The sequence below is a fragment of the Arachis ipaensis genome, chromosome B09 (assembly GCF_000816755.2).
Source record: "Arachis ipaensis cultivar K30076 chromosome B09, Araip1.1, whole genome shotgun sequence".
NCBI classification, from domain to species: Eukaryota; Viridiplantae; Streptophyta; class Magnoliopsida; order Fabales; family Fabaceae; genus Arachis; species Arachis ipaensis.
Genome location: NC_029793.2, coordinates 54,395,892 through 54,410,809, shown reverse-complemented (window position 1 = coordinate 54,410,809; position 14,918 = coordinate 54,395,892). Strand labels below are relative to the sequence as shown.

Genomic DNA, 14,918 nt, shown 5'->3' with positions numbered 1-14,918 from the left:
CTTATAAGAAAGAGAAGAGAAAAAGAAAAGAAGAGGAATCCTCTATGTCACAGTAAAGAGGTTCCTTATTGTTAGTAGAAGAAGAAAAGGAAGAGGGGTGAAGAAGAATGAAGAATCCAAACACAAGGGTAAGGATAGCAGAGATGTGAGATGAGGAGATGTTAGTAGATAAATAAATAGAAGGAGATGAGGAAGAAGGTGAATTTTCAAAAATTATTTTTGAAAAAGAGTTAGTGATTTTTGAAAATGGTTTTTGAAAAAAAGTTAGTAATTTTTCGAAAATTTAAAATAAAAAATTAAAATAATTAGTTAATTAAAAAGAAATTTTGAAAAAGAGGGAAGATATTTTCAAAAATTAGAGAGAGAGAGTTAGTTAGGTGGTTTTGAAAAAGGTAAGAAACAAACAAAAAGTTAGTTAGTTAGTTGAAACAAATTTTGAAAATCAATTTTTGAAAAGATAAGAAGTTAGGAAGTTAGAAAAGATATTTTGAAATCAATTTTTTTTGAAAAAGATAGGATGAGAAGATATTTTTGAAAAGATATGATAGAAATTAGTTTTTTGAAAAAGATTTTGAAAAAGATAAGATTTTCAAATTGAAAATTTGATTTGACTCATAAGAAACAACTTGATTTTTAAAATTTTTTGAAGAAGTCAACTCAATTTTCGAATTTGATGAGAGAAAAAGGGAAAGATATTTTTTTTTATTTTTTTGAATTTTTATGATGAGAGAGAAAAACAAGAAAAATGATGCAATGCATGAAAGTTATGGATCAAAACAATGAATGCATGCAAGAATGATATGAATGTCAAGATGAACACCAAGAACACTATGAAGATCATGATGAACATCAAGAACACATTTTTGAAAAATTTTTAATACAAAGAAAACATGCAAGACACCAAACTTAGAATTCTTTAATGCTTGGACACTAAGAATCCGAGAATGCATATGAGAAACAAGAAAAGACACAAAACATGCAAATGCAAAGATCAAACAAGAAGACTTACCAAGAACAACTAGAAGATCATGAAGAACACTATGAATGCATGATTTTTTCGAAAAATGCAAGATGCACATGCAATTGACACCAAACTTATAACATGACTCAAGACTCAAACAAGAAACACAAAAAATATTATTGATTTTTATGGTTTTATGGTTTTTTGTATTTTTCTTTTAATTTTTTCGAAAATATTTGGGAAAAAGGAAGTAATGAATTCATAGTCCTCAATCAAAATCCTGGGAATTAGACATGGCTTAATAGCCAGCCAAGCTAAAACATGTTATATGAAACACTAGAATTCATTCTTAAAAATTTTGAAGAAAAATATATTTTTTGAAAACACTTTTTTTTTTTTCGAAAACAAAGGAGAAATATTTGAAAGATTTTTGAAAAATTTTTTGAAAAGAAAACAAAAAGAAAATTTACCTAATCTGAGCAACAAGATGAACTGTTAGTTGTCCAAACTCGAACAATCCCCGGCAACGGCGCCAAAAACTTGGTATGCGAAATTGATACTCAGGTTGTGAATTGTTGTTCGAAATTGATTCCCTAGCAATGGCACCAAAAACGGATGCACAGAACCATGGTCTAAACATATCCTCACAACTTCGCATAACTAACCAGCAAGTGCACTGGGTCGTCCAAGTAATACCTTACGTGAGTAAGGGTCGAATCCCACGGAGATTGTTGGTATGAAGCAAGCTATGGTCACCTTGTAAATCTCAGTCAGGCGGATATAAAACAGTAATATGGTTTTCGAAAATAATATAATAAAATAGGGATAGAAATACTTATGTAGTTCATTGGGTAGAATTTCAGATAAGCGAATAGAGATGCTTTCGTTCCTCTGAACCTCTGCTTTCCTACTATCTTCATCCAATCAGTCTTACTCCTTTCCATAGCTGGCTTTATGTGATACATCACCACTGTCAATGGCTACTTTCGGTCTTCTCTCGGGAAAATGATCCAAATGCCCTGTCACGACACGGCTAATCATCTGGAGGCATCACCCTTGTCAATGTCTTCATCTTATCCTCTCAGTGAAAATGATCAACGCACCCTGTCACGGCACGGCTATTCATCTGTCGGTTCTCGATCATGCTGGAATAGGATTTACTATCCTTTTGCGTCTGTCACTAACGCCCAGCAATCGCGAGTTTGGAGCTCGTCACAATCATTCATTCATTGAATCCTACTCAGAATACCACAGACAAGGTTTAGACTTTCCGGATTCTCTTGAATGCCGCCATCATTCTGTCGTCGTCTATTCTTGGCCAAAGTATGGACTATTATATATTTCTGGAAATCTCTGGATGTCTACTTTCCAACGCAATTGGAAGCGCGCCATTTCGAGTTCTGTAGCTCCAGAAAATCCACTTTGAGTGCAGGGAGGTCAGAATCGAACAGCATCAGCAGTCCTTCTTCAACCTCTGAATTTGATTTTTGCTCAAGTCCCTCAATTTCAGTCAGAAAATACCTGAAATCACAGAAAAATACACAAACTCATAGTAAAGTCCAGAAATGTGAATTTAACATAAAAACTAATGAAAACATCCCTAAAAGTAACTAGATTCTACTAAAAACATACTAAAAACAATGTCAAAAAGCGTATAAATTATCCGCTCATCATTCATCAAAGCTTGGTGCCATTGATATTGAACTTTGAAGCTTACTTGAAGTCCAAGCATTGGTGGAAGTTTCAAGATGAGTTCAAGCATAAGCCACCATGACAAGGAGCTTCCCAAATGTCCAACTTAAGGACTTAAACTAAAAGTGCTAGGTGGGAGACACCCCACCATGGTAAAGTCTTTCCATTCTCTTGTAAATATAATCAATGGATGAATTAGGTTGCCATTGTTAGGTAGTTTTCTTCTTTGCATACTCTTGTTTTAATATTTTGGTTGTTGGTTTGTTTGATTAGATTTGTGCCTTAAGTTATAGCTTAGTTGTTGTTGAGTAGTGTTTTGCTTGTAGTATAAGTTTTGTTTTTAGTGTATTTGAAAATTTTTCAAAAAACTAAAAAGATTTGTTGTTAAATTTGATTTTTGATTGTTTTAGAATGCTTGTAGATTAGGAGAGTGCCCTGTTTTTGAAAAAAAAAAAAAACGGGCATCAGCGCTCAAGCACGCTGTGCGCGTGCGCGCCGATGTGGTTTCACAACTCCTAGTATTAAAACCCGAGAGTTGTGCCTAATTTATGCCTACTTTGTGCCAGGCGATCCGCGCGTAAGCACGCATGGCGCACGCGCCGATTGTCCTTGCCACATCCGTGCGTGAGCACGCATGGCGCGCGCGCGCGCGCGCGGATTGTACCTGCCTCATCCGCGCGTGAGCAGGTATGGCGCGCGCGCGAATTGTACCTGCTGCATCTGTGCATAAGCACGCATGGCGCATATGTACGGATTTGCACCCTGTTTTTCTCCTTTCTCCTTTCTCCTTTCTCCTTCATTCTTCTTCTTTCTTTCTACTTTTTTTTTCTTTTTCTTCTTCTTCCTCTCTTGAAAATTTTTTTTTCTTTTAAATAAAAAATAAATAAATAAAAGAAAAAAATAGAAAAAAATAATAAATTTTTTTTCTTTTCTTCCATCCTCTTTTATTGCATTTGCTTGTTTTCATTCATTGCATTTTAATTTTATTTTTGTAACTTATTTTCCCTTCTATTTTCTAATTTTCTTATTTTAATAATGGTGTTGGATTCTTATATTCAGTTGTTGAGAATTTCTTGGTTAATCTTGGTGCTTTGTGACTTGTTTGGCATTAATTGTAATATTCGCTCTACACACAAGATTAGTGCTTTAGTCCGTCCTGACTTATAATCCCTTGTTTTTTTACCTCATCATCATTGAGTTAGGATGGACCAAATACTCTCATGCTTATCACTAATCTTGTTTGTGTCAATTGTTGATTAAGCTTGATGCAACATGCTCTTCATGTCATGTACTCATGCTTTAACTTGTTCTTGCATCAAGTATCAGTTAATATGCCTTTTCTTGAATTATTTTTTCACTCACATGTTGTAGCTACCGTGTAGTGAGGACCCTATTCTTATTTGGTATTAGCCCCGCCTATGTTCTACTTGCTTTGCTATCTTTGTTGTAGGCTTAATTTTCTTTCTTTTTCTTTCCTTTTAGGTTGGCCACCAAGAAGGAAAGGAATGGAAAGCTTCTAAATGGGGCAACAAAAAAGCTCACCCGCACAACCTTTTGAAGGAGCTCATCAATTGTAGCTACCCGTCCATCTTGCTTTTCTTTGCATGCACCGAGGACGGTGCAAATTTCTAAGTGTGGGGAGGTCGTCCGACCGATCTCCATGGGTAACAATTTCTTTCTTTCAACACCAATTATTGATCTTCTTTGCTAGTTAGTTGTTGCATTGCATAATAGGTTGCATGTTAGTTGTAATTTGTATATATTCTATCACTTCTTTTTATGTTGGGACCACTTGGTTAGGGTGATGATCTCTTTTCCAAGAAACTGTTTTTAGGGCACCCTACCAATTTGAAAATTTCTTCCTTGTTGAACATGCTTGAAGAATTTATTTTGGAACATGGTTTTTGAGCTAAGAACACAAGCATGTGAATTTTGAGCCAAATTGTGTGGTTACATCTTATAACCACTTATTTTCCATTCTTGTGTGCATTGTTCTCTTTCTATGATTGTGATATTTGATTTGTTTAATTCTATATGTCCATTATTCCATGTATACATGCATTTATATGATTGAGGCCATCATTTTATTTAGCTCACTTACCCAAATAGCCTACCTTTCGTCAACCATTGTTAGCCAATTTTGAGCCTGTTTAATCCCTTTTGTTCTTAATTTTAGCACATAACTACCCATAAGCGAAAAACAATAAATGTCCTTAATTTGGATCTTTGATTAGCTTAGGCTAGTGAAGGTGTGTATCATTTGGGTATGGGAAACTTGGGACATTGGTTGAGGTAACAGTGTAAATTTTATTTTTGTTGAAATTATTGGGAATTGAGTACATATTCATGCACTATATGTAAAACCATATGCATTGATACATTTGTATATACTTTAAAAAAATGATAAAGAAAAAGAATATAAAAAAAATGCAATAAAAAGGAGACAAAAATGCCCCAAAGTAAAGTAATAATAACGATGCATATGGGATGTGAATTAAAGAGAATGCATGAGTATGTGAAAAAGTGAGAATCATGGGTAGCTAGGTTGTGTATTAGAATTGTATAGGTTGTCATATGTGTTAGGTGAGAGCTTAGGCTAATCAAAGATGCAAATTTTAAGCTCACTTGACCATATACATCCCTACCTTGACCCTAGCCCCATTACAACCTATGAATAAGTCCTCATGATGAATGTATGCATGCATTGAATAATTATTGATTGTTAGATGAAAAATAAATCATGGAAAGCATGAGTAGAAGAGAATTGAGCGAATCGACCCTATACACTTGAGCGACTAGAGCGGATACACTTCTGGTGAGGGTTCGATGCTCAATTCCTTGTTCCCGGCTTTTATGAGCTTTCTTCTTGCAAGTCTATTTGAACTTCATTTTGATATTTGAATTGGTAGGATTCATGGATCATCATACTACTTAGCCTTATTTATTCATATGTGTTCTTGGAGATTGATTTGCTTTTAACCAAGTAGGTAGAATCATATTGCATTTAGTTGCATGCATGTAGATAGGTTTATATAGTTTCTTTGCATTGAATAAATGTTCATACCCTTTTCTTGTCTTTCTTTATTCTTAGCATGAGGACGTGCTTGGTTTAAGTGTGGGGAGATTTGATAAAACCCAATTTTGTGATTTATCTTGTGCTTATTTTGGGAGATTTTATCAATTTTTCTCACATTTATTCAATGAAATAGTATGGTTTTGCAATTCTCCCCTGATTTGTGCTTAAATGTGAAAACATGCTTTTTAGGCCTTAAAATAGCTAAATTTAATTCACTTTAATTCCATTTGATGCCTTGATATGTTTGTTAAGCGATTTCAGGTTCATAAGGCAAGTATTGGATGGAAGAAGTGAGGAGAAAAGCATGCAAAGTGGGAGAACTCATGAAGAAATGAAGGAACTGTAAAGCTATCAAGCCTGACCTCTTCGCACTCAATCGACCATAAATTGAGCTACAGATGTCCAAATGAGGCGGTTCCAGTTGCGTTGGAAAGCTAACATCTGGGGCTTCAAAATAATATAAAATTTGCCATATGTTGCTTTGTGTTCAAGGGCGCGCATGTGCCATGTACGCGTGTACGCCGATGCTGCACATGGCCCATTAAAAATGAAATGTGGCCAACAATTTGTAGCTCATTTTGGGCCCAATCCAACTCATTTCTGATGCTATTGAACCCAAGAATTGAGGGGGGAATGAACCAAGTAGTCATAGTTTAGTTTTCATCATGTTTTAGTGTTAGAATTCTAGAGAGAGAGGTTCTCTCCTCTCTCTAGATTTTAGGGTAGTTTTAGTTAATTCTTCTTGGATCCAAGTTATAATTCTTGTTTTGATTTAGTTCTTCCTTTTAATTTCTTGTTATTACATCTCTATTCTTCTAGTTTTACTTGTCATTTCCTTTATTTTGCCATTTTTATGTTTATGAACAATTGTTGGATCTTAATTTTCTTTAATGCAATTTTATGTTTCCATGTTCTTTTATGTTGATCTTGCTTACTATTATTGATTTCTTGCTATTGATAGTTATGGGTTTCCTTTAATTCTTGTATTTTGTTATGTTTACTTTCCTTGCATACTAAGTGTTTGATAAAATGTTTCTTTTAGTTTTTGAGTAGTTTTCTTTACTCTTGGCCTAGGCTAAGGGAATTGAGTGACCTTAAGTCATTGGATCTCAATGATTTGGTGATTTGAGAACCCTTGGTGATCAATTTGATACTCATTGACACCAACCCACTACTAATCTAATTAGTGGGTAGGTTGGGACTTATGGGTTGATGTGATCAAGCCTATTTGACGTACTTCAAGCTTAGGAGTAGATATTACGTACTTAAAGCTTTTAGAAGTAGACTTAATAGGTTGGCCTCTCATAATTATCAATATTTGGTATGTAGACAAGGATGGTGATCTCAATTACCTATGTCTAGACAAGAGTTCTTTTCCATTTCTTTTGTTAGTTCATTGTTCATTTACTTTTCTTGCCATTTATTTTCTTGCCAAAACACAAAAATCAAAACCCCTTACCTCTTTATATCCAATAATTGAGCACTTCATTGCAATTCCTTGTGAGACGACCCGGAGTCTAAATACTTCGGTTAATTCTTATTTGGGGTTTGTTACTTGTGACAACCAAATTTTTTAATGGGAGGATTGTTTGTTGGTGTAGAACTATACTTGCAACGAAAATTCTTTTTGTGTGAAATTCTATACCGACACGACAATTCGTTTAAATCAGGGATCGACCTCACTCTTGTGAGTTATTACTACTTGATGCGACCCGGTACACTTGCCGGTGAGTTTGTGTGGAATCGTTTTTCCCTCATCAAGCACCGGAGGTTGTAAGGTGTTTTCTTCACATACATGGGAACTCCCCACACTTGAGTCTTGAATCATACTCTTTACATCAAAATCATTTTGGTGAACTTCGGCCACAACATTATCAATCAAATCACACCAGAAGATAGAATGATCCTCCGGTGGGTGTCTCATGGCTTCATCAAGATTAAAGCTCACTTCTCTTCCATCGATCTCAAACGAGTAAGTATCCGAAAATGCATCCAATTTGAACCCGGAGGTCTTTAAGAACGGTCTTCCAAGCAAGATAGACGATGTCCTTCCGGAGTCACTAGGGGGCATCTTAAGAATATAAAAATCAATTGGGAAGACCAACCCCTTTATACTCACTAGAACATCCTCCGCGATACTAACCACAGAAATTATGCTTTTATCCGCCAACATAAACTGGGCGGCCGACCATTTCAACGGTGGAAGCTTTAAGACCTCATAGACAGACAAAGGCATGATGCTCACACAAGCACCTAGATCACACATGCAGTCAACAAATTGTATCCCATCTATGGTGCAAGTGACTAGGCAAGGACCGGGGTCACTACACTTCTCTGGTATATCACCCATTAAAGCGAAACTTGAGCTTCCCAATGGAATAGTTTCTAAATCATGAATTTTCTCTATGTTCATGCATAAGTCCTTTAGAAACTTGGCATATTTGGGGACTTGGTGGATATCATCAAAGAGAGGAATGGTTACCTCAACTTTCTTGAATATCTCCACCATTTTAGGATCCAACTCAACTTGCTTCTTGGTCTTCCTTGCCAATGTGGGAAATGGAATTGGAGTAGCTTCTTGCAAGACATCCCCATCCTTAGGAATTCTGCCCCTTGGTTGAGCAATCACTTTTTCAACTTCCTCTAGTACCTCATTCTCCTCTTCGACTTCTTCTATCTCAACTACATCCTCATCTTGAGTGCCCTCTATTGGACTTGGCTCATTGGGACTCCTCTCTTGCAATTTGGTGCTGGACCTCAATGTGATGGCATTGATGCCACCCTTGGGGTTGGGTAAGGGTTGAGAAGGTAGTGCACTAGAGCTTAAGGGTTGGGTGGTAGAGGTAGAGGGCGGTTCCATACGGGAAAGAAGGGCTTGGATGGTAGAGGTAAGACCGGTAAGGCTTGAGACAAGTGTAGTTTGAAGCTCCTTTTGTCCTTGGAGAATGGAGCTGAGTGTCTCATCTTGGTTGGAGAAAGAAGAGGGATAAGTGATTTGGGGGGCTTGTGGTTGGTTGAGTTGAGGTGCTTGTCTTTGATGAGGTGCTTGGTAGGTTTGGTATGGTTTGCCTTGGTTTTGGTGTTGATATGGAGGGTTTTATTGGTATCGATTTTGTTGGTGGTTGTTATTCCACCTTTGGTTCCCGCCATTGTCCCTTCCTCCTTGATTATAGTTGTCCCTCCATCCTTGGTTGGAGCTATCTTGCCAACCTTGATTAAAATTACCCCCTTGATTATAGTTGCCTCCTTGTTGGTGATACCCTTGGTTTGGACGGTTGTAGTAGGCATTAGTGGCTGCCAAGGTATTATCCTCTTGGAGATTTGGGCATTCATCGGTGTAATAGGAGTAACAAGAGCAAATTTCGTACACTCGTTGAGGAACCAACTATTGACTTTGTTGTTGTTGAGGAGGTGGAGGTTGTTGTTGATTAAGTTAGAGTTGCTTGAGGATGTTAGTCATTTCCCCCAAGGTCTTGGTAAGGGCGGCGGTCTCACCACTAGAAGAAACTTCATTAATAGCTCTTGGATGGTTGTTTCTTTGTCTAGCATGTTGGGTGGACTCAGCCAAATCGGTGATTAGTTGCCATGCTTCCTCTGCCGTTCTATACTTTGTCAAGGAACCACTGCTTGAGGCATCCAAGAGGATCTTGTCTTGTGGTTTCATTCCTTGCCAAAAGTAGCTAATAAACACTAGAGTGTCAATCATATGGTGAGGGCATGAGTCAAGAAGCCTCCGAAACCTTTCCCATTACTTGTATAGAGTTTCCATTTCACCTTGGACAATGCACAAAATCTCTTTCCTTGACCTATCTGTCACTTCTGGAGGAAAGAATTTATCTAAAAACTTCCTTCTAAGCAAGTTTAAATCACTAACAATCTTATCAGGCAAAGTGTAGAACTACTATTTGGCTCTTCCCTCAAGTGAGAATGGGAAGGCAGACAACCAAATAGCAACCTCATTGGAACCCTCCCGCTTAGTTGTTGAACATACACCTTGAAAGTCTCTAAGGTGTCTAATAGGATTTTGAGCGGAGAGTCCATAAAACTTGGGTAGAAAATTAATCAAAGCAGTCTTAAGCTCAAAATTAGCATTCAACTCCGGATGACGCACTTGAAGCGGTTGAAGAACAAAGTCCGGAGCACCGGCCTCCTTAATAGTGACTCTTCTTGGGGCGGCCATAGTATCGGTACCTAGATCAATGGAAGCGGTATTAGTAGTATCAATGGAAGAGTAGATAGTCCCTTCTTCGAATGACGCTTCCGATTCAACCTCGGATAATGTTGGTGAATTGGTAGGAACCCTTTTACCACCTCCAAAGGCCAACCGACGCCGAGCTTGTCTAATATGGAGTAAAGTCCTCTCAATTTCGGGATCAAAAGTAGCTAAGCTTGGATCCGGTAATGAACGCATCATTCAATGAAAGAAGCATAGAGCTCATGACAACAAAATGCACTAAACAAATATTAACCTAACTAACAATTGAACTAACAAACAATCAAGGAAAATGCAAGTATTCACATATCAACATATTTACACCAACCAACAACATGGCACACATATGCAACTCCCCGACAATGGCGCCATTTTGATGCGCGATATTTTTTCGGTATAGAATTTTACCAATAAATTCCGTCGTGAGTATAGTCTAAACCAATAAGCTATAACGCATCAAACATAGAAAATGTGTGTCCACAATTTAAATCAATAACCGAGAGTATTAGTCCCAAGTCATTCTCCCTAGGAGTTGCCTTAAGATGCACATAATTGGTTAGGAATTGTCTTGGTGTTTTGAGATTGAATACGAGAAATATAAATAGACTTGAATTAAAACAATGAACAAGTAACAATAAGACTAAGGGACACAAGAATTCAAATCAAGCAAAGGTGAATGACAATCAATCAATATAAAATCCTTGGCTAGGGGTGGGAATTGGAATTCCTATCCTCATTGCCTCTAACAATTGTGACAATAATTGGTTATTACTCCACTTAGTCAACCTCTAACTATGAAGAAAAGTCAAGTGGAGATAATCAATTTGAGTCCACAAGTCCTAGTCAAATCCCAAGGAAAGACTAGAGTTAATGTCATTCAAATCAATTAGTAATTTCCAATTCTCAATCAACAAAAGGCATTAACAATTTAAGTGTCTCCAATTACCCAACCCCCAAGTCAAGAGTGAAGATCTACTCCATAGTTATAGTTGTCATTTTCTCAAGCACTTGGTGAACAATAATGAAAGACATCATGAAATTGAGAAGAGAATTTGAATTGAAGCTATCTACTACAAACAATTAACAACAATCAAGCAATTAACAATAATGAACATGAAATTCCTCAATGTATTAATAGAAGTCAAAGTAACAAGATCTAAATCCAAGATTTACAATGCTAGAGTAACAAGAACACTAAAATGAGAGTAGAAGAATGAAATCTACAAATTAGAACAATGTAAAATTGAATTAAATTCATATCTAACCAAAGGATCCAAGTGAAATTAAAATTGAGAAAGCCAAAACCTAGAGAGAAGTTGGAGTTTCTCTCTCTAGAAACATAAACTGCAAAAACTAGCTAAAAAAATGTGTAATGTGTGAATCCCCCCTTCAATCCTTGATCCCTTGGGTCTTTTCCCTCCAGAATTCAGATCAAACTAGGCCTGAAGCTCCTCAGAAATCATCAATCACGATTTCATTAATGAAGTCACGTTCCGAGCATCACGTGTACGCGTGGGTCACGCGTACGCATCGTTTGGGTTTTTGCGATTCACGCGTATGCGTCAAGCACGCATACGCGTCGATGAGAATTCTGCCTAGCCATGCGTATGCGTCCACTTTTGCACGCCTATCCCAGATCGAAGCTCACACGCGTGCGCGTCGGCCATGCGTGCGCGTCAATGCCAATGCTCCAAAGCTCAATTTTTCATGCTCCTTCCATTTATGCATGCTTCCTTTCCCTCTTCTAGACCATTCTTGCCCCTATAAACTCTGAAATCACTTAACAAAGAGATCACGGAATCGAATGGCAATAGAGAGACATTAAAATATAGCCTATTTAGGGACTAAAAAGCATGTTTTCAACCATTAAGTGAAATTAGGAAGGAGACACAAAACTATGTATTTTATGTGAATAAGTGTGAAAGAAGTTGATAAAATCCACTAATTTAAGCACAAAATGTACCACGAAATAGTGGTGCATCAGAGAAGTGCAGGAAAAATGCGATTAATTGATCAAAACAACAATATACCCACACTGGCGGATCAAAAAGCTTTGCACGGCGGATGAAAGAAGATGTACATTACTTTTTTATTCACTCTTTGTTGGACAATTTCTATGACTTAAGATACCTTGGTTGTGTGGAATACGGTGATGGCTTGAACTTTGTTGATACCGTCAGAACAACAAGGGAGAAGAGTCGGTAGAGGAGAGTTATAGAACACAGTGCACAAAAAAAAGGATAGCTCCTATATCAATGAGGAAGCAAGAGCAATTGGTGTAAGTACTATTTATTATAATTGATTGATAAAGTTATGATCTCAAATAGGGTTATAGTCTACTTCTCTATTTTATTTTGTTTTTCATTTTTTTACTGAATGGTTTACTCCCCTATGTCAAGATGGACCAAAAGAACTTTACTATTTCCAATTCACCTTACTTTTAATTATTGTTACAGATTTACCTTGTTATGTTTCTAGACATTTTCAACTTCGATGTAACTTAGAGACAGTTGGGGTAGAATTTAAATGATTCAGTTTCACTTATCATTTATTTCTTTTTATAGTGGTTGGCGTCCTATGAAACAAATGCTCCATTTTAGTTGTTTTATGTTGTTATCTGTTGCGCCCCAATTTTTATCGTAACATTTGTGTCTATTTTACTGTGATGAAAGTGATATAATTAATGTTCCTGTTTGGCGTGTTCTTGACATGAGATGGACCTATCCACAACATGATTGTATTTGCTAATTTGTGAATGTAGGAAAGAATTGAGAAGATTGAGCAAGTGGATGCCTCTGCTAGAGTGTTGTCTCAAAATGATTCTATTGCTCAGGTTTTTGGAAAAGAGAAACTGGGAAGAGTGCGTGGTGTGGGTTTCGGACCGACTCCTAGTCAACTTTTCGGTCCGAATTCACATGCGCTGGGCAACGGAGTCCAGCTAGAGGAGAGACCCAGAGGAAGCTGTTTGAACTGCAGGCAGAGCTGGAAGGCAAGAAGTTGAAGAGAAAGGCGATGGAGGATGAGGCAACAGCAGATAAGAAAAAGATGAAGGTGATGGAGAGTGCTCTGATTTTTCTGTTTCAACAGCAGGGTGAGGAGCTGCCACCAGACATCGCTGCAGGGATGAGTTTCGTGGAATGATAGAGTGAAAAATAGAATATTAGGAGTGGAGATATTTTGCATTGAAGCAAATATTTTATTGAATTAGACTGAGCACCTCTTTGAAAGAGATTTATTTTATATATATTTTGATGGATATATTATTTTGTTTTGCTTATATTTCAATTTTGTTTTTGCTACAAGTTTAGATTCAAAGGTTGAAAATATTCACTCTTAAAATATTAAAAAAATAATTCAATAATATTTAAAATAAATTATGCGTGTTTTTTTGAAAAAACCCAAATTTCTTTTTTTGTTTTAAATTTTTCTTAAATTAGCGGCGGTATTAAACCGCCTCTATTTGGGTTCAAAGATTATAAAAACTATTACATCTGGCAGCGGTTTGCAACCGCTGGTAAATTTGAGCGAAACTATAGTACAACTTAGCGGCGGTATAAAACTACCGCTAAACATGCAGGAACTTGGACATATTGAGATAAATTGCGGTGGTTTGGAAACCGCCAGTAAATATGAAGCAAATCGTGTCAGTCTCATTTGGTGGCGGTTTTCTATTGGTGTGCCGTGAAATTTTGATTTAGTGGCGGTTATACCAGCGGTTGCTGGAAACCGCCGCCAAACACAATCCCGGCGTCCATATCCATGGCGGTCCGGTTAACCGCCGGCATTGGATTTTGCGGCCGCTAATCAAGAAAAAAACCGCCGCCAATTCGCGCCTCCCCTGTAGTGACAATATAACTTTGTGGCAACATTAATATGTATGCCATAACAATGAGGACTTGTGTTTGAACTATATTTTCCTCAATTTTAAAATTTTAACACTGGATTATGGATTATGGTGGAGCTCGGATGCCCTAGTGAATTATGGACTTGCAAACACGCGCTAGTGTATTGTGGACTTGCAGATGTATTGGAGCTCCGTAGTGAGTTACTCGAGCAGTTTGGGTGGACTAGTTTTCGCCGATAGATTTGACCAGTTTTTGTTCGAATTGATCGATTCTCATCAGTTTTCAAGCAGAAATGGTCCTTGGACTGGACTAGACCAATTTGAGATCTGCTTCACCGAGTTGTTAGTTAAATTGGCCAACCGATCTGAATTTTAAAATTATGTCTATGCCTCACTAGAGACCACGTGATTAGATTTAACGTTTCATCGTACTTATAATCAAGTTGGTTATTCATATGAATACATTTTTATATAAAAATAATATTGTAAACCGTTGTCAATGAATTATAACTCAAATGACATAATTTTTCCATATTCATCTAAAAGTTCGCAAATTCGGTTAAATAATCTAATATGTTTAACTGAAATCGCATAACAATTCACAATATCATCTTTACATATCTTCCCAATGCAAGATTTTTATTTGCTTTTTCTTTTTTTAACTCTTTTAAGACTCGTTTTATACAGTCGTATAATCATATTTATTCTTTTAGATAATTATTTACATAATAAATTAAAAATAATTAATTTTACATGATAGTACATTATATAAGTATTAAGTGTAGAAAAATTAAACTCCTACTATTTTCTAAAAAATAGCCGATTGTTTGGTATATCGCACAAAATGACGAGAAATTTGAGCAGGATTTTGACCGGTGCCTCTCTCAGTTGGTTCAAACTTCAAACAGAATCTAACATGACGATCTGACAAGGGCACGCAAGTCTTGGACGCAAGTTTTTACAATTACTAAAATTAATTAATAATTAACTATAATTTTTTTGGCAGTAATTAAGTATGTGTAAGAAGAACAAATTCAATCTATTAACACAATATCATAGGAGACAATCAATGATAAAATAAACTAAAGAAAAAGGAGTGAAAATCAGCGTCAAAATTATCGTCTAGTATTGT

General features: G+C 36.6%; 1 protein-coding gene across 1 annotated transcript in view; it reads right to left on the bottom strand.

The window, feature by feature from the left end:
- Positions 1-9,062, bottom strand: part of LOC107615433 — a 28,789-nt gene extending 19,727 nt beyond the window's left edge. Inside the window, exons 1-2 of the mRNA XM_016317497.1 lie at positions 8,955-9,062; positions 7,525-8,511 (exon numbers count right to left, since the gene is read on the bottom strand). Of these exons, the coding sequence (XP_016172983.1) occupies positions 7,525-8,511; positions 8,955-9,062 (1,095 nt within the window). The remainder of the gene's footprint in view (positions 1-7,524; positions 8,512-8,954) is intronic.